This window comes from Medicago truncatula, chromosome 8 (genome assembly GCF_003473485.1).
Source record: "Medicago truncatula cultivar Jemalong A17 chromosome 8, MtrunA17r5.0-ANR, whole genome shotgun sequence".
Lineage (NCBI taxonomy): Eukaryota > Viridiplantae > Streptophyta > Magnoliopsida > Fabales > Fabaceae > Medicago > Medicago truncatula.
In genome coordinates this window covers 8004719-8025216 of record NC_053049.1, presented here as the reverse complement: position 1 = coordinate 8025216, position 20498 = coordinate 8004719, and the positions used below count along the sequence as shown (strand labels likewise).

The 20498-nt window shown below is 32.2% G+C and overlaps 2 protein-coding genes across 2 annotated transcripts; both read right to left on the bottom strand.

The window, feature by feature from the left end:
• Positions 1-1892: 1892 nt before the first annotated feature.
• LOC11446909 (F-box protein At2g27310) lies at positions 1893-2729 on the bottom strand. The gene has a single exon (XM_003627363.2). It carries the CDS (start codon positions 2727-2729, stop codon positions 1893-1895), a length of 837 nt encoding a protein of 278 aa, XP_003627411.1.
• Positions 2730-3675: 946 nt separating this feature from the next.
• On the bottom strand, positions 3676-4610 carry LOC11443379 (17.4 kDa class III heat shock protein). Its single transcript, XM_003627362.3, has 2 exons — positions 4307-4610; positions 3676-4212 (listed from the first exon to the last, which is right to left on the bottom strand). Exons 1-2 carry the CDS (start codon positions 4499-4501, stop codon positions 3955-3957), a joined length of 453 nt encoding a protein of 150 aa, XP_003627410.1. The 5' UTR covers positions 4502-4610; the 3' UTR covers positions 3676-3954.
• Between the last annotated feature and the right edge of the window lie 15888 nt (positions 4611-20498).

The window sequence follows — 20498 nt, the reverse complement described above, 5'->3', positions numbered from 1 at the left end:
TTAACTTATGCCTCAAGGGCACAAGTTAACATTTTCCATAGAGAAATACATAGCTGGTATTGGAATTATTACAATCGGCTTGACCTTTAAAATATTTGCGCATAAATTTTAGTTCCTTGGAGGAGTGATCATTTCGTATATATTTTTAGGATAGACAAATGTCATCGAGTAAGTAATTGTTTTTTTTGAAGAAGCTAAACTAGCTCACTCAAATTGACATCAGGGAGAATGGAACCTGAGACCTTGAGGAGGATCACACTCTCACATGCCAAGTCAATACCATCAGGCCAACCCAAGTGGGTTGAGTAAGTAATTGTTTTACTTTTCAGGGTTAGAACCTTGGACCTTCAATGTCCCTTAGCTCACCAATTGAGCTATCTACTTGCAACATGATCATTTCATATAAACTAGTGAGATCAGCAAATGATAGCTTGACATGGTATAGTGTCTATGTTATGTGTTCTCCAGCAAAAATAAAATCAAGTGTTAATGGTGTATATAGTTTGAAGTCTTATAGTGTATGCTTATGTTGTTGGGGCTAACAGTTTGCTTTTAAACCTTAGTTTGGGTCGGGCGATCAGCCAATCCACCTCTTATGTGCATCAATTATTTAATCTTTTTGTTGGCAATGCGTTCGTGGTCTCGACTGATCAAATTTGTGTTGTGTGAATGAGTTTTCATGGTTGATGGTATGATATACTTGATGAATGAGGTCAAGTTTTTGGTTTTCCATTGCAACAATTTGGTCTAGGCAAGGACAGGTTGTTTTATGGATGATGCATGATAACTAGAGAATAATATTGATTCTATTTGGTCGTAAAATAAATTGAGGTTGTGGATATATATTATATTACTCCTTCCGTCACGCAATAGATGATCAATTTGAAAATGTGTAATTTTCTTAACTTATTTTGACCATATTTTTTTACTAATATACAAAGATAAATAATATCATATAAGATGTCATTAGATTTGTCTCGATGAGTTTTTTTTTTTTTTTTTTTTTGATAAAGGCTAAAAATGCATTAAAAAATAGGAGAGGGCCTGCACCCTATTACATATGAGAGAGTCTAAAACAGAAGACTAAAAAGTGTCTGATAAAAGAAAAGGGGCGAAGTAAAGATGGCAATCCATGTAAACTACTGCCACATACAACAAATCCCTAGCAAAACAGAAACTAGACTAGCATATCTCAAACAAGGAAAGGCAAAACAAAATAATGTGGATCTTCTGAACTGCCTCATGGCTTGATGGCCTGCAAGCTAGCAATAGCATCTGCTGATTGTGATCCCGACACTATAAAAGGAACCATAGGTTCAGGTCTGAAGTTCCAAATAATTGAACTTTATTGAGAGGTATTACTGGTGTTATGTGATTTGGACCTGGTACACACCATGTCAGAGTCCGCCTCAAGAACCTCAATAGTGGCCTTGAGAGGGAGTATAGCTTTCAAAATATTTAAATTCAAAATTATGTATTGGCATGCGTAATAAGGTTAACTGTGTCAAGTATTATGGGACGAAGGGAGTATAATGATTTAATCATTGCAACTATGCTCATGTAATGATTTTTTGAAGGAGTGTTGGATAACATATGTTGCAACAATCATGGAATTGGGTTTAATCAAAGGCAAAGTAACTAATTAACATGGTCATATTCTACTAAACCCATGGCAAAAATATATGTAGAGACTAAAGTTCGAATTCCGGATTCTTCACTAATTCACCTTAAAGTGAAATCTAGTCACTAAACTACTTGATAAGAAAAAACCACAAGAATCTAAATATATTGACATGTTCCATTACAAGACCTAAAGAAACCTCAAACCAACTTAATAGATTAAAAAGTGCAACCACTGCTTAGTCTTTCTCTGATCTGGAATTTGTCAAACATCAACGTTCTTTCTTCTTCCTCTCCCCATTTTCAATAACATTCAGCAAAACTTTGGTACCGTGTTTCTCCCACACAGATTTTCCATTCATGTCTTTCATTTGAAGCTCAAGATTATTCACGTAGAACCCATCATCTCCACCTTTCCGATGGCACGTGACCTTCACCTTACACTTCACCATCTCCGTATAATCCTCAGATAGCCCCGGCATCATGGTCTCGTACACTACCTTAGTCTCTAAAGAGGCTGAAACATGTTCAACTGAAACAGGTTTAACACTAGAACAAAACAAGCTCCCTGCACGCTTTTGATGAGTCTCGATAACCACCCAACTCAACCTCAAATTTTCTTTCAAGTATTCCTCACACCCTTCTTCCTTCACATGCATATATTTAAAATTCAAATTACCCCACGGGGAATCATACTTACTATATACTTTATAAGGAACATCCGGGTAACATTCTTTTATGATGTTAAGGTCAATAGATGCAAACAAAGGTTCTCGTTCTCCCTGTAAACATACATGAAAGAGGCAGATGAAACTATACTCCTGAGGAGGAGGAGTATAATGATTACGATGGTGAATGGCAGGGAACGCGTCGGAGAAGAAAGAACGATAACCACTGAAGAACTTGGAGATGATCTTCTGAATAGGAATACAAAGCAAGGAAGGCCAGGTGGAGGTGCAAGTGTTCCACCATAGATCCTCGTTGTCGTTGCAGATCATGTGGCGGAATTCAGAAGACACTGAGGATAACATGATCAAGGTTTCACCGCCGAGGCGTGGAAGAATGTGAGTTAGAATGATGTCTGGACATAACCTACTGAAATTATTCATGATGGGAGAACCGTGAACGACCAAATTGTAGATGAAGCAGCTAGGTATTCAACTAAGGTTTAGAGGGGGTGAATTGAGGCAGTTAGGTTTTCATGTTATGATATATATAGGCGCATTAGGTTAAGAAAGAGATTTAAATTTTGATTCTGATTAAAAGTATAAAGAATAACCTCTTTCAATTCTTTTGGCCGACTTTTTTCTCTTTTCAAACATACCTTTAATTTTGAATACAACAAATGACACATTTAACGAATATTTTTTTTTTTTTTTTTTTTTTTGATAAAGCTAGAAAATCAAATAAAAGCCAGGAGAAGCCTGAACCGCATACAAACCAATTCAAACAAAACAAAAACCAACTTCAGAACTCAAAACAAATAGAAAAACTTAGGTCACATCTATTCTAGTGTAAGGTAATCCAAGCCTATCTCTTAGGAGAAGGTGATATATGAAAGGAGGTGGAGAAGTCCACAACTGTGTGTAGTATGAAGAAAGATGAAGTATTTGAATTGGTGAGAGAAGAAAGATGAATATTCAGAGTAAGCCCAAAGAGTGCTGGCGTGACAGGGGTGTAATGCGAAAAACTCATATCTCACGTCGGATAGATAAGATTGGAAAAAACACATGTCCCACATCAGATAGATAAGACTCTTGATAAGTGTTTATATAGAGGAGACAATCCTCAATTTCAGAACCGATTTTGTAAGAATGAGTTAGGCCCCCAATTTCTTTATGGTATCAGAGCCTGTCGAATTCAAGGGCCACCTATCGATTCACTCACCAAACCCAAAGAGCGCTGCTGGGCGTGACAGCCGATTCACACACCAAAGCCCAAAGAGTGCTGGGCGTGACAGAGGTGTGTTGAGAAAAACCCATGTCCCACATCGGAAAGATAAGACTCTTGATAAGAGTTTATATAGAGGAGGCAATCCTCACATTATGAACCGGCTCTTAAGGATGAGTTAGACCCCACATCATATAGATAAGACCCTTGATAGGAGTTTATATAGATTGACTGACAAAAACTATTGTTAATATAATGTTGTCTTGTCTTGTCTTCTCTATAATGCTGCTATTTAATGTTGAGAACATAATAGCTAGAAACATGATTTAACACTTCAATTTCCACCTAAACATTCACAAAACTAAAAGCACTTGTCTAGACAACCAAACAAAAAGCTAAAAAAAAAGAAGATCTAGCACCCAATCTACTACAGATTATAACCCCTTATGCAATAGCAACTTCAACTGTTTTCGATTTTGGAGGTGGAGTGTGCTTCTCAACATTCACAGTTAGAACACCATTCTCACATTTGGCTGTGATTGCTGACACATTTGCATTCTCTGGCAAACGGAACTTCCTCAGCAGTTTCTGAGGTGCTCTCCTCTCCAGCCTAATGTACTTGCAGCCTTCATCCTCACCATCTTGCCGTTTTCTTTTTCCATTGCTCTTTATGACAAGTGTGTTCTCATCTTCAATTGTCACCTGCAGTAAGACAGACACATTCAATGAGCACAAAAAGTTATGTGTATGTTTGAATGCTACACTATGTGTCAAATATGGTGGGTGAGAAAAGTACCTGAATTTCAGACTTGGAGAGACCAGGAACATCCAAGAAAAATATATACTCTTTAGGAGTATCCAAAATGTCCACCGGGATACTAGAAGCCCTTCTTCTGCTCTCATGATTCTCATGATCCCTTGAAGGAGTTTCATGAACATGATTCAAGAAATTGTTCACTACACTACTCAAATCCATGTCAAACAAAGTCATCTTCAAATTCACTCCACACAACTAAATTCTCTTGTTTGATTATTTGTAATGATGAGATGAATGTTTAAGGATGTTTTTGTTTTGTTTGGTATTGGTGAGAAGCTTTTACTTTTGGATATATATAATAATATGATAGAAAATGAAAATGAGGGAGTACAGAGAAAGTTCGAGAGTGATGTCCAAAATTCCAAATGTTCCAGAAAGATCTATCTATTGTTACAAGTGTTATTTCTAGATTATTGTGGAATAAAAACATAGGTTCTAGTGTCTATGATTTATATACGTGTCACAATTACATATGTCTCTACAACTAATTACATATGGAATGGATGAGTTTTATTTAACGGATTGATTTTTTTTCTTCCTTTCTTTATTAAGATGTTTGAATGAATTTTTAAAACTAAATTTGATAAAGATATCAAGCTTTTTTTTAAGCCTTTTTTCTCTTTCTCTTATCTCCTTCTCAAACCCTAGCCGTCACTCCTTTCTTCTTTTCGTTGGAGGGGTGATTTAGGGTCAATTTTTGACCCAAAATTATCCCTCTAACTCGTTTTTCTATTTCCCTTATATTGAAATAAGTGATTTTCACATCTGTTACGTTTTTTTATTTTGTGATTTCGTCGTCTTCGTGCGACGTTGGTTTGTTCGTCGTCTTTGTGCGACGTTGTTTGTCTTTCTTGTTTCTCTCAGGTATTTGATCGGTTCAGATTGTCAGATCAGCTTCGATCCAGTGCAGATCCAATCAATGACTTTGGCGTCATCCACTTGCAGATCCGGAGACATGGCTATTCCGAAGATTTAAATATAGTCATATGTGTAGGCATTTGTACCTTGCCGTTTTATGCTATTAAAATGGATGTTGTGAGCGGGTTCACATATTCATCCTTTTTGTTTTTAGCGAATTTGTATTATATCGATGTATTCTATCAATTTGAATGAATGAATATCATTTATTTTTGTTAAAAAAATTATCTCAATAGAGATAATGAGTTGAATTAATTATAAATCAATTAAAAGGTAATATTGAACAAATTAATTATCAATATATTGATTTAAAAATGAATGTAACAACAAATGTTGGTGTTCGACACCGATAAATGTTAAAACATTGGATACATGAGTGAATACACAGTTCTCTCAAAAAAAAAAAAAAGAGTGAATACACAGTTCTCTCAAAAAAAAAAAAAAAGTGAATACACAGTGGTCCGTTATTTGTGATCATTAATCAATCAATTTCATCCACGTGACTCATGTATTTTAGGTCATTATTATAAACAAAAATGTACCTTTTATATTTATTTATTAAATTATGTATATGGTTTAAATTATATGTCACATACATTATTAATTGAATGAACATAAAATGTGGATTTTTTCTTGTAATAGTGACATAGTGTAATTTGATAGGCAAATTTGACGAGGACCGATTTGAATGTCAAATTTCACGGCATAAAAAAAAAAAAAAAAAGCAAATCCACCCAAAACAATCTCAAGAAATTCATGAAAAATCCATCTTCTCTCAATCAACCTAACCTTTTAAACTCCAAGAACATCAATCAAATCCTCAAATCAAAAGCTCACATCTTCATCATAGATTTTCATCAATCAAGGGAGGAATGTAGTCATGCAAACTGTTGATAATTTTGTTAAAAATAAATAAATTATAACGATAAAACAAAATCAATACGTTGGAGTATTGATTGTCATATTAAAGTAGTTTGATTTCTACAATTTTCTACCTACATTACTGTCAATAGAGCTCTTGTCAAACACTCCAGAGATAGTCAGCTAGTTATTGGAGATGCAACTTAGCGGCAAGGAAATTAGTGACAAATTAAATTTTGCGGCAATGAGTATGTTGGGTTGATTTCTCAAAAAGAAGAGATTTTTTTTTTAACAAATCAAAAAGGAATAAATTATTCAAAGGTAAGATGATTCACCCCGTACAAGGTGTATTAAAAGTGATGAATCATCCATTATCAATTACAAGTCACAGACGCCTAAATAAAGATGCCCCCTCCAAAGAAGAGATTAAAACAACTTTTTCTCTCACGTTTTAAATATCATTTGATTGGTGAAAGGTTTTAGTTTTTTATTTAGGGATTTGATGTTGTTGGAGTTTATGGTAAGATTGAATGATTAGAGAAAAAATGTAGATAATTTTTTCATGAATTATTCTTATGAAGTTATGAGTTTTTGGATGAATTTTTTGGACTTTTTATGGTGTCAAATTGGATAATGTCGAATGTGACTATCAAATTTATCCATGCATACATGAGAGGTAACGTGGACAGGCACCTCAATGTTTAACAATGTACTCCATCATGTCTAAAGGTTGTATAAGAGAACTTATTTAATAGATATGAAGCAATAAGTTGAAGGATGATTTAGCTATTTCGAAACATTCAAGGATCAAATTGACTAATAATCACATATTCAAGAATGATTTAGCATATTCACATTAAGATACATCTTTAAAATTAGCCTGCATAAAGAATCAAAATATCCATCCTTTGTGCTATTATATTACTCACCATTTTTTTTTATTGTTTTTGAGAAGAGGATCACTTTCATGTTTCCTATATTTTGCATTTCATGTGACAATTTTGTATTTTAAAAAAGGAATTCACACAATTTTTAATTTTATATTTTTATACGTTATATAAACTTGTTATCTCTTTTAAAAATTGAGACTATATATCTGTAAAATTAATGAGACTATATATAAAAATTGGTTAAGTAGTTTAAAGACTAGAATTTTATCTTTAAAGTGAATAAATAAAAAATTTGATGTTTGAACTTTAATCCCTATTAACTAAAATGTATTGTCTCTATCAAATATCAACTAAATTATGCTTAAGATAACATGTATAAAATATCATTAATCAGATGATTCTAGGAAATTTAGGTGATAGGTGAATAAGCTGATGAATCAAAGGTAATTCTAGATATTGATACTCAGATGGAGTCAAAGGAACAAAAAAAGGCCTCAAAACATGGTCCCTTCTTGAAGCTGACATTGAACAATTGATGAACTATGATGAAATGCATGATTGGCTTGTCAAATACTGTTGTGGTCCCCGTGCCATTCACAACTTATACTACATTGTTGATCTTGTTGGTAAGCTATATGAAGAAAAAAAATTACAAAAAATTATATATTAAAAATAGGGTAAATATGTTTTTAGTTCCCTACAAAATTACAAGCTTTTAAATTTACTCCCTAAATTTTTTTATTCACTTTTATGTCATTAGAAAAATTCTATGTTGAGAAATTCAAATTTGATATTGAATAAACTAAATAATGTCGAATTCAAACGAGTAATTAAATATAAAAAAATAGGAATAATGTGACATCTATTAGATATTTACATAATTATTTTGCAAGTAAATATCCATGTTCAGAGGTGATTTCTAAATCAAGGAAAAAAGATATTCAAAGAAGCTAAGTTACGAATACGAACATAAATATTAGAATATAAAATATTCATTGTATAAATTATTAATATATTATACAATGAATATTTTATATTCTAAAAGAAATATGTAATGAACTGTAACACAACTATATATGAGTGTCAATTTTATACAATGGATATATATGTGGTTATTACTCCATTTGAAACTACATAAGTGTAAATTTTTTCTCAGCGAGTACGAGTATGGGGGAGAATATATCTCTTTGATAAAATTTTGGAAAAGATCATGCCCCCTCCCTACAGGCAACCTTTATGTTATGTTTGGTTGGAAAAGGAAAGTGAAAGGAAAGATTGTATAAGGAAAGAAAATGAGTCAAAAGTAAGAAGATTGATTTGGTTGTTTGGTACAAGAGAAAGTGGAGAAGAAAGTGAAAGGAAATAAACATATATTTTTAGTAATTGACATATATAATCCTATATAAATATAATTGATTGGTGAAAAGAAAGATATACATTCATAATTATATTTAGTTATTTACTTCTACATATTTCTTTTGAAAAATTTAAATACAGATACATATATTAATTTTATAAAAAAAAATAATTTTATATAAAAAAAAAAATTAATTTGAAGAGCATGGGTACAAGCTACTAGTGCTACCACTATGTTTAATTACTAACATACAACAAGGACTATATTATCTTTTTGATCAAAAAAGTTTGCCACCTCCACTTTCTCCTCACATGTGAGCGGAAAACATTTTGATGTGGGACCCATGATGTCTCATTCTTTTTTGGGTGAGTTTCATTTGTTCCAAACCATGGAAAATACTTCTTTCCCTTGTCTTTCTTTCCTCCTCACTATCTATCCATGGAAACAAACACAACCTTAAGGTTGATCATGAGATTTTTGTGGCTTGCGTCGTGCAATATTTTAATTAATATTGTGAGTTGATATACAACTTGCTTGAATTATTTTTTAAAGAGAATCATTTTTCAAAGAGAATCATTTTAGAAATCTACCAAAATTTGACGAATGCATGCTTTGTTAAAAGTTTGAATATTAGATAAACCACACAATTGATTTTCTCTCATGCTCATGAATTAAAAATGACTTAGGAGTACTGCATTTCAATCACAAACCATATGCGTGAACCACTAATATATTTTGCAAAAAATACATTCATTTCAATCACAAACAACAACACCAACTACATGCATGGACCACCAATATATCTCTCAAAGAATACACATTTTTTTAATTCTTCATGTATTAAATCTCTTTGAGTCATGTATTAAATCTGTATTACATTAATGTATTATGTTTCTATTTTCTGTCCAATAACTAACTTAATTTTTACAAATAATCGCATAAGATTTAAAATTCTTGTATTGTTTTATGGAAAATTATAAATTACATTATTTAGTAATTTGAGATTAGTCAGGAAATATCAGTAAAATTATTTATTAGTTTTTCCCTTTGTTTTAATCTATTTTTTTATTTATTTTTTTTCTTTTTTCACAAATACGCAAAACAAAAGAGACTTTTGCGATCACGATCAATTTTTTTTGTTATACCCTCTGATTATTTAACATATAATATTAAACAAACATTGATGTTCTTGTGTCTCAATTTGATGTTCTTTATGGATGGCCCCATGCGAGGTAGCCCATCTTAAACTTTGCTTAAGGCCACCACTAAAATAAGACATCAAATTACTCTTGTTCCTAAAAATTGTAAGTAAATTGTAGTACATGTATACTTTTGTGATTCGAAATTTGTTATTGGCTATAGATGTGTCAAGTAAATTGTATGATCAATAGAGAAAAACATGTCTCCTGTGTATCGGACTACTTTTGAGTATTGGGAATCAATTCATCTGTCATATACATGTCATCTTTTCCAAATAAAAATGTAGTGAATTCAAATAAACAACCTTCTTATAATGTACATGTTAATAATATATAAAAGTAAAACTTAATCTCCTGGGTGCCCTATTTCTTATGTGTTATTTATGTCATTTACAAATTAAATAAAGGAGGATTCTTATAAAATATTTTTTTAGTAGAGGTATTTTTAATATTAGAGTAAGACCTTCAATTTTACTGGAACGACTTTGAGTAGCAATAATAATGTTGTGGTTGATCTCACGATGTAACAATGATAATTTTGGATAGTACGGAACATTTTAGTAAATTACTCATCTTTATAACAAAGAAATAATTAGATATTAGAGTTTGGATAATATTCAACATATAATAAAATCAATACCATAAATTAGATATTATAGTGTGTTTGGATGAGGTAATTGAAATTTTTTAAAGAATTTAGAGTTCTATGTAATTCAAATGATTCAATTAAAATGTTTTCATTTATCTATACTTTTGTTTGGACGAAGTAATAAAAAAATTTCAATGTCATCATTTTTGGACAACCTTTGTAAATTTTAATTATTTTTGGGCCAAATATGAAAATTGAAATTAGGGGTCAATTTGTAAATTTCAAAAATTTTGAGGGGTCAATTTGTAAATTTCAAAATTTTGAGGGGTCAAACTATAACAATGAAGAATTTTGAAATTCTTAACTGTTAAGTGTCATTGAAGTTCTCTAAATTTAACTTGAACAAAATACTTCATAAATTTCAATCATTTTGAAAATTCTTCAAATTATTATCCAAACAATGAAATTTACCTCAAAGTATTTGAATTCCCTCAAAACATTATATTCCCTCAAAACATTCCCCCTCACTCTTTTTTTGATAGTCTATCTTTTTTATCACCATATGAAGTAGTTGAATAGCTTTTGGGGAAGGAGTTTGACCAAAGGCAATTGCATAATCAATCCCTCGAAACAGGGAGACGCATAGTCTACAAAATATTGAAGAAAAAGTCGCTGATTTGGTTGCCTGGTTCGAAGTACCAAACTAAGCACTCCAAAGCTTTGGTGATTCTATACAAGTTGACGTCTAAGTCATACAATGGGTTTGTGTTCCATTCGACACATATAAATTCTGCAATGCTGATGAGGTGTTGGTTTCCATGGTGGTTTTTGGCACATCGGAATCCGGTGAGTAATTGGTTCCATTCGACGCAGCGGAATCGGATGAGATGTTGGTTTCCATAGGTTGTTTTTGCCGAGAGAAAGAAAATAGGTCTTTGCCCTAACGACTCCTAGGTAAACAAACACGGATATATGTAGGGTTTAATACAACGAACAAATATTGCATGTTATATTAATATATTGATACCGAGGACATAAATAAATATCAAATCTTTTATTTTTGACAGGAATCAAACAAATATATTCATATTACTTGATTTGGATTTGGACTAGGAATAACTCTAGGTATATCTTTTCGTTGGAGGTGTTTACAAGAACCAATCAAACATACATAATTTAAAAAAAAAATTCAAGAAAATATAATTAAATGATATTATTCAATACTTAACTCTAGAATTTAAAATTTGAGCACTTTGAGGTGATATCAAATGTTTGGCGTGGTATTATGGAATGGCTACAATAATAAATTATCACTCCACCAAATCTTGTTATTCAGCTTAATTGTTGGACTAATGATTTGTGCATAAAGAAACTCAAGAGGGGTGCGTGGATAATTTGGCTAGCTTAAATTGTTTAGTACACTACTCAAATCCATGTCAAACAAAGTCATCTTAAACACAACTAAATAAATTATCTGTTTGATAATTTTAATAATGCTGTTTGATAATTTTAATGATGAATGTTTAAGGATGTTTTTGTTTGGTGAGAAGCTTTTGCTTTTGGATATATGTATTGATAGAAAATGATAAATGAGTGAAGAGAAAGTTCCGGAGTGATGTCCAAATGTTCGAAAGATCTATCTATCCATTGTTACCTACACGTGTTATTTTCTGGATTATTGTCGAATCAAACCCAAGGGTCCAGTTCTATCATTTATATACGTGTCACAATAAGGTGTCAATTTGTCATGCACATGTCTCTACAATTAATTACATAATAATAACATGGATGAGTTTCATTTAACTGATTGATTTGTTTTTTCCTTTTTTTTTTTTAGATGTTTGATTGAATTTTTAAAACTAAACTTAATAAAGTTATCTCTTAAAATTAGGGGTGGCAAAAAATTCGTGCCCGCAAATATCCGTGGATAAAATCCGTCATAGACACGGGACGGGTAGCTAAATGCGTATCAGCAGGTATAATAAACGGGTATTTAACTATCCGTTACTTTATGGACATGGACATGGATTTGATGATACCCGTGTCCGCGGGTATCCGTATCTGTTAATAAATTAAATAAATTATTAAAATATTCATGTGTATAAGAGTTAGGTGTGTAAAAAAAAAAAAACTACTTTACTCAAGTCTCAAACCCTAAACTCTATAAATAAATAAATAAATATATATAAGATTTTGGATGATTTTATTCTTTTATTTTATTTCAAAAATTTGTATGGATTATGTAAGAATCGTCAATTTTGTATGCTTTATGGTATGGTAAATTTGCATGAGATTATGTAAGATGAATTTGTTTGGATTATGAAATTTAAATGGAACATTTTATGTATGGATTCTTAAAAGTCAAAGTTTGTAGGTAATTAAAAAAGTATTTTTCCTTATACAAAAAAAATCAACTAAAAAACCATGGATACCCGCGAATATCCGTAGATATCTAAATACCTGTGGATTATCTGTCTAGAGATACCCGCACGGGTATGGAGACCGGCACGCACAAATACCATACTTATCCAACAGGGCGGGGATAGATATCATACTACCCGTACCCATGGATACCAATTGACATCCCTGCTTAAAACTAAACTTAATAAAGTTACCTTAATAGAGATAATAAATTGAATGAATTATCAATTAAAAGGTAATATTGAACAAAATTAATTATATTGATTTAAAAATAAATGTAACATTTAAAAATGAATATATGCAACAAGTCTTCCGTGAGCATAGTTTAATCAGCAGGACAATGCATTGTCATATGTAGGGATTGGATTCGAACTACGTATATCCCGTTTATTCATCTTATAAGATGAATTCTAACTATTAAGCTATTTGATAAAAAAAAAAGAAAAAGAATGTAACAAGAAATATTGGTGTTAATCAATTTCATCCACGTGACTTATGTATATAAGAACTAATTTGATAGGCAAATTTGACAACGACCGATTTGAATGTCAAATTTTACGGCATAAAAAAGATCAAGAAAATCCACCCAAAACAATCTCAGAAATTCATGAAAAATCCATCTTTTCTCAGTCAACATCAACCTAACCTATATTAGCTTGATTTCTACAATTTTCTACCAATATTACTGTCAACAGAGCTCTTGTCAAACACTCCAGAGATAGTCAGCTAGTTATTGGAGATGCAAGTTAGTGGCAAGGAAATTAGTGACAAATTAAATTTTGCAGCAATGAGTATGTTGGGTTGGTTTCTCAACAAGAAGAGATTAAAACAACTTTTTCTCCCACATTTTAAAATATCATTTGATTGGTGAAAGGTTTAAGTTTTTTGTTTAGGGATTTGATGATGTTGGAATCTATGGTAAGATTGATTGATCAGAGAAAAATGAAGATAATTTTTTCATGAATTTTTTGGATTTTGATGGTGTTAAATTGGTCCCAGTCAAACGTGACTACCAAATTTATCCATGCATACACATGAGGTGACCTGACCAGACACATCAATGTTTAACAATGCATGTCATTATGTCTAAGGGTTGAAATTGACGAGAGAATTTATTTGATAGACATGAAACAAATTGGAGGACGATTTAGCGTATTCACTCTTAGATACATCTTTAATATTACGCTTGCATAGAGAATCAAAATATCCCTCTTATGTGCTATTATATTAGTCACCATTTTTTTTATTGTTTTTGAGTGATCACTTTCATGTTTCCTATATTTTGCACTTCATGTGACAATTTTGTATTTTGAAAAAGGAATTCACACAATTTTTAATTTTATATTTTTATACGTTATATATACTTGTTATCTTTTTTAAAAATTGAGGCTATATATCTGTAAAAATAATGAGACAATATATAAAAATTGGTTAAGTAATTTAAAGACTAGAATTTTGTTTTGAAAATGAATAAATGAAAAATTTGGTGTTCGAACTTTAACCCCTACTAACTAAAATGTATTGTCTCTATCAAATACCAACTAAATTATGCTTAAGATAACATGTATAAAATATCATTAATCAGGTGATTCTAGGAAATTTAGGTGATAGGTGAATAAACCGATGAATCAAAGGTAATTCTAGATATTGTCCGTTGGCCTTCTCTAGATCTGTTTGGACGCAGCAACTGTTTGGGTGGTTTACACACCGTGGGTGTTTCCTTAGCTTCCGACGGCCTTTTCGACTTTGGGTGGTTCCTGGTGCCTTAGCTTCCGTCGGCCTCGATGGCTTTGGGTGGTTCCTTTCCGACAGCCGTTTTCAGCCTTAGCTCCGTCACCATCTCTGGCGCGGCTTGGTTGTTGTGTTCGACGGCGGTTTCCTTCGATGTCACCATCTCCGACGTGGCTTGGTTGTTGAGTGTGACGGTGTTTTCCTTCGTTGGTTGTGTTGCAGCGGTTCCGATTCCTTTTCTCTATGGTGGTGGTTTTGCTCCGTGGCCGACTGGGTTGATGTTTGTTGCACGTCTCCACCGTGTCGGTTAGGGATGAGGTTGTTGTTATACGTTCGTGGGTCGGGTTTTGGTCGGTGGTTGTGTTTCGTTTTGCTCCAGATCTGGTGTGTTTGGTAGTGTTGGGGTGGTGTTAGTCGAATTTGGTGGTGGCGAGGGGGTTTTGGTCATGTTTAGGAGCTCCGAATCTTCTATGTGTTTAGCTGTTTTTTTTTTCTCTGTTTTGTTTGTGTTTGTTTTGTTGTATTTGTGGTTTAGGTGTTGTGTTCTTTCAAGGGACTAGGGTCGAGGTTGTTTAGATCTCCCTCCGTCTCTTGATGGTTCTATGTTCAGTTGTCTTTTTGTTCTGTTTGTGTCTGTATTTTAGGTGTTTTGTTCTATCAAGGGTCTAGGGTCGAGGCTTCCTAGATCTCCCTCAACCTTTTGGTGGTTCACTTTCTTCTCAGGGTTGGTTTTGGTGTGTTGTTGGGGATGTGTTTTGTCGGTGTTTCCATTTTGTTCCTCGGAGCCTTGCCCCTGGAGGCCTCCTGCTCTTGGGTTAGGATTTGGTTGCTTGGCTGATATTGCTCGAAAGAGTTAGGTTTGCAGATGCTTCGTGTAGACAGAGTAGTCATTTGTTGCACCTTAAGTCATTTGTTGCATCATTTTTCAAAGAGAATCATTTTAGAAATCTGTCGAAATTTGACGAATGCATGCTTTGTTAAAAGTTTGAATATTAGATAAATCACACAATTGATTTTCTCTCTTGCTCAAGAATTAAAAATGACTTTGGAGTAATGTATTTCAATCACAAACCATATGCATGAACCAATAGTATATATATTTTACAAAGAAAACACACATTTCAATCACAAAAAACAACACCAACTACATGCATGAACCACCATTATATCTTCCAAAGAATACACATTTTTCTAATACTTCATGTATTAAATAAGGTCTCTCTTTGAGACATGTATTTTATGTGAGAATAAATATTATATATATGTTAAAAGTACAAAGATACTCTCAATTTTAATCCTTATTACATTTATGTATTATGTTTCTATTTTCTGTCCGATAACTGAATTAATTTTTTTTACCAATAAATGCATAAGATTTAAAATTGTTGTATTATTTTATAGAAAATTATAAATTACATTATTTACTAATTTGAGATTAGTCAGAAAATATCAACAAAGTTAATTATTTATTTATCCTCTCATTTGTTTTAAACTATTCTTTTATATTTATTTTCTTCTTTTTCCACAAATACGTAAAACAAAAGACACTTGCGAACACACGAGCAACTTATTTTGGTATACCCTCTATTTATTTAACATATAATATTTAAACAAACATTGATGTTCTTTTGTGTCTCAATTTGGTGTTCTTTATGGTTGGCCCCGTGCGAGGTAGACAATCCTGAATTTTTTTTTTTTTGTGGTGGTTGGAGTTTGAACTCCGAACCTTGCATATATTATGCGTTGTACCTATCAACTGAGCTAAATTTACGAGGACATCCATTCTGAACTTTGCTCAAGGCCACCACTAGCTACCTTTATGAGTATTTTACTTAAAAAAGAAACATAACTTAAAATAAAATAAGACATCAAATTACTCTTACTCCTTAAAAAATTATAAGTAAATTGTAGTACATGTATACTTTTGTGATTTGAATCTAATTATTTAACATATAATATTTAAACAAACATTAATTTTTTTTGTGTCTCAATTTGGTGTTTTTTATGGTTGGCCCCATGTGAGGTAGCCCATCTTGCTCAAGGCCACACTAGCTACCTTTATGACTTAAAAAGAAACATAGTTTAAAATAAAATAAAACATTAAACTACTCTTACTCCTAAAAAATTATAAGTAAATTGTAATACATGTACACTTTGGTGATTTGAAATTTGTAATTGGCTATAAATATACCTATCATATATCATTTTATTAATCAATGAAACACTCTTTAAACCCTACATAACGATCGATGTTATATGTGTCAAGTAAATTATATGATCAATCAAGAAATACATGTCTCCCGTGTTGTCCAACTTTTAAGTCAGTGTAAACTTTTTAATCGGACTGCTATTGGGAATCAATTCATCTGTCACATATATGTCATCCTTTTTCAAATAAAACTTTTGTGAATTAAAATAAATAACCTTCTTATAATGTACATCTTAATAATATACTTAATCTACTAGCGTATAATATTCAACATATAACAAAATCTCTTATAGTTTTGTATAATATTCAACATATAACAAAATCTCTTTTACTAGCGTATAACTTTTGTGAATTAAAATAAATAACCTTCTTATAGTTTTGTATAATATTCAACATATAACAAAATCTCTTTTAAAAAAAAAAATATAACAAAATCAATACCATAAATTAGAGATTAAAGTTTTGGATAATGTTCAACATACAGCAAAGTGGGAGGAGTAATAATAATAATGATGGAGACTAAGGATGACATTCGATCACATCCGGCTTATCTTTCAAATTATTATTATTATTATTATTATTATTTTGAAAACTCAGTATCCGATCCAAGAACCGATTAATTCAAGGGACCAATCCCACCGTTCATTTGCGGGGACCATTAAAAGCCAGCAAACTCTGTATGGACATAGCCCACCAAAATTGGCACCATCGAACCTGAGACTTTTGGAGGAGCAAACTCCAAGATCCCAAGCCAAGCACTAGGTCAACCCCAAATGGATTTTATCTTTCGAATTATTACTCGCATGAGAGCATTAATCCTAGGTTTCCGGCACACTAACGATGTCAAAAGAAGATTGGCGTGTTGCATAAAGGTTTCAAGTTAGTGATGGGTTGTCTTCGATTGAAGGATTTGGGGAATGGAGGAAAAATGCCCGAACAGTGATAGTTCATCGCTGTTTTCGATGCAACCGGGGTTTTCTGTACAACAGAAACTAATTTGATGTAACTTAGGAAAGCCAGTGGGGGGAATCTCTCTCGAAGTCATGCTAATGTTATGTTGAGCACAGTAACAATGTTAATATGTCCAAACATAGTGCTTCCAATAATAGACCTTAACACATTTAGTTTGAATGAGAGAGTCAATCTACTGAAGAAAAAAACTGCTTCTTATTGTTTGATAAGTCTCCTATCTCTCTCTCTCTATGTGTGCGTGCGTGTGCACTTATACGTGTTCGAGTGAATTAATTTAAGCTCAGTGAAGTTTTTATTAGTTAAATCTAACTATTCATTATTCAATTCCAACTTTGAGGGGTCGTAGAGATGGACACAATGTAGATGCACCGGGAAATAAGTAGGTTCTGAATTCAATTCTGCAACTCTGGACCCACATATCATCCAATACTTACAACAAAGTTCAGATTAGTCCATGCATGGGATGAGTAGTTCTGGAGATCCTTTTCAAATGAGAAATTTTTCCGATGCTTCACAACATGGAGACTTGGAGGGACTTCGGAAAGCATATCTTCAGACTTTTTAGTCAACAAAAGCAACAATACGAACTTCCACTTCTTAGGAAATCTGGGCTTCTTAATCAAGGGTTATTTGGGAGTCAGCCATATGGTCTTGGAATGCCACATTCGGGAAAGAAAATATCAAATTCCTCACTTCCTTCTCTTGGATTCGGAAATCCTCTGTTTGAGAATGAACGAATCTCACACATAAATTCTACGATGAGAAGTTCTATGGGAGGTTCTGGCAGCTCATGGCATGCTGATATTGACAATAACATGGAGACTTGCTCGATGAGTTCAAGAACAACAAAACCAAACCTTTTGAACTTTTCAGATATCACTGATCATCAGTTCATATATGATTTTGAACCTCCAATGTTGTTTCTAGTGGCATGGCTTTGGAAATCTAAATCGATAATCTATGCTATAATGCAGTAAATTAGAAACAACTTCGGTAGAAGAGAAGACCAAGATATTTCCTAAGATTATTCCTCATGCTCGTGCCTTGATGACTGATTTCTTTGGCAATTATGTCATACAAAAATTTAGCTTCTATTTTTAACTTTAAACTGGGAGTAGTATTATAAATATGCTCTTTTTATTTGAAATAGGTGCATTTCAAGCTTATATTCTCAAATAATTACTCCCTATTTGTCAACTCATGCTTAGTCTTTTTTTGTAAAGGTGGCCTCTTTTTTGTATATTAAGCATGATTATTTTTCTCAGCTCTTTTATAAACTGATGGATTCTTGACTAAATACCAAGTAAACAATGGAATATTTGAGATGTTTTTGTGTATTGGTTTACATTTTCTACATTACTGAAATTTGTTTTGATTTTATAGTGGTATATCCATCTAACATATAAGGTTTAGTCATCCTTAGGTCTGTAGACATTAAGATTTATTGGATTTCGTTCTTATTTATTGTGGTAATATTAGTAAGTAGTGAAATGAATGTACTATTTCAACTCTTTTACTAAATTTATTGACAGGCCTTGGAGGTGGTTGATGTTGATCAACAAAGCCAAATGGTGTCAAAGCTCAATGGTGCAATAATGAAATGCGTACGTGACCAAAATGGAAACCATGTTATTCAAAAGTGTACAGAATGTGTCCCTTAGGATAGAATTCAGTTTATCATCACATCTTTTTATGGGCAAGTTGTTGCACTCTCTGCTCATCTTTATGGGTGCAGAGTTATTCAGGTTAGACCATTGGACATGTTATTCACCTTCTATTGACACAGTATGAGATTTATTTCTTTTAGAGTTTTATTTGACAATTAACACTTTACATGGATCCTAACATAGGGTTCTAGAACACTTCGATGATCTAAAAACTTAAGAAATTATCATAGAAGAAATCATGCAATCTGTCTGCACTTTAGCACATGATCAATATGGAAATTATGTTATTCAGGTTTGTAACATTTTCGTATGAGTTTATTTTACATGGTAGACGACTTCGATAAGTAATGTACATTAGAACTTCGATTCATGTTTTATGCTTTGACAATTGTGCACTTGCATTTCTGCACTCGTAACATGCATTATAGCTTCATGAATTTGGTTATCTCTTGACTCTTGAACCATTTTAGAAGAAATCATGTTCATTATGTCTTAGGTCTTAGGCTCTTATCCACTCCTTTTGAATCACTCACAATACCAAAATGGTACTCATATAAACTAACTTGTGTCATATAACTATAGTATTTTTCCTTGCAAGATTAACTTGATTCAAAAGTCATTCTTTTAAGTGTTCATTCCACTCTCCAAGTAGTCAGTAATAAAGTGGTCTAAAGCTTCACTTATATTGTTAAGAGCGTCAATGTTTACGTGTGTTTGATTATGCAGTAACAAACATTAATTTTGAATGAACTAATTTTGAATAACATTTGAGTCGAATGTGACTAATTTATCTTTAGATTTATTAAAGTTGTATTAGAGTCTCACATTTTTAACTTTTTGAATATAATGAGACTAAAGTTCATTTAACAATATACATTCGTGTAAAAGTGAGATGAACAAGTAAAAATAAATTGTTGAGTCAAAAATTTCAAATACTATCTTCAATTAAGAAAATATCCAATCATATCTTTTTTAAAAAAATAATTCAAACATGTCAAAATCAATTTAATTTAAAACTTTTGTCATAATTGTGATTTTGCCTCTCAAATAGGCTGGACAATTAAGGTTTGTGTGAATGTATCTAAACAATGTCATTTTACATTCAACGAACTAGTCTAAATCAAGAACAAAAACACACTAAGCCATATGGGACATATTTTAGTGTGTGATCATGTTTAATGTTCATTTTCTCTTTACTTGCATCATATTAACGCTTTTGATGAAAATAATTGTGATGCTCATAGGGTGAAGTGCACCATTGATATATGGAAGTGCTACTTGGACATGGAATATTTAATGTTGATGGAGGAGACCTTTAGAAGAAACACAGAAAAACTACTAGGTTAAAATTTGCATC

Excerpts from the sequence above, each read along its gene's own strand:
- LOC11443379 (XM_003627362.3), bottom strand. The coding sequence starts at position 4,501 with ATGACTTTGTTTGACATGGATTTGAGTAGTGTAGTGAACAATTTCTTG. Across the intron at positions 4,213-4,306 it reads TCTCCAAGTCTGAAATTCAG|GTGACAATTGAAGATGAGAA; the intron begins GTACTTTTCTCA and ends GTCTTACTGCAG.
- LOC11446909 (XM_003627363.2), bottom strand. The coding sequence starts at position 2,729 with ATGAATAATTTCAGTAGGTTATGTCCAGACATCATTCTAACTCACATT.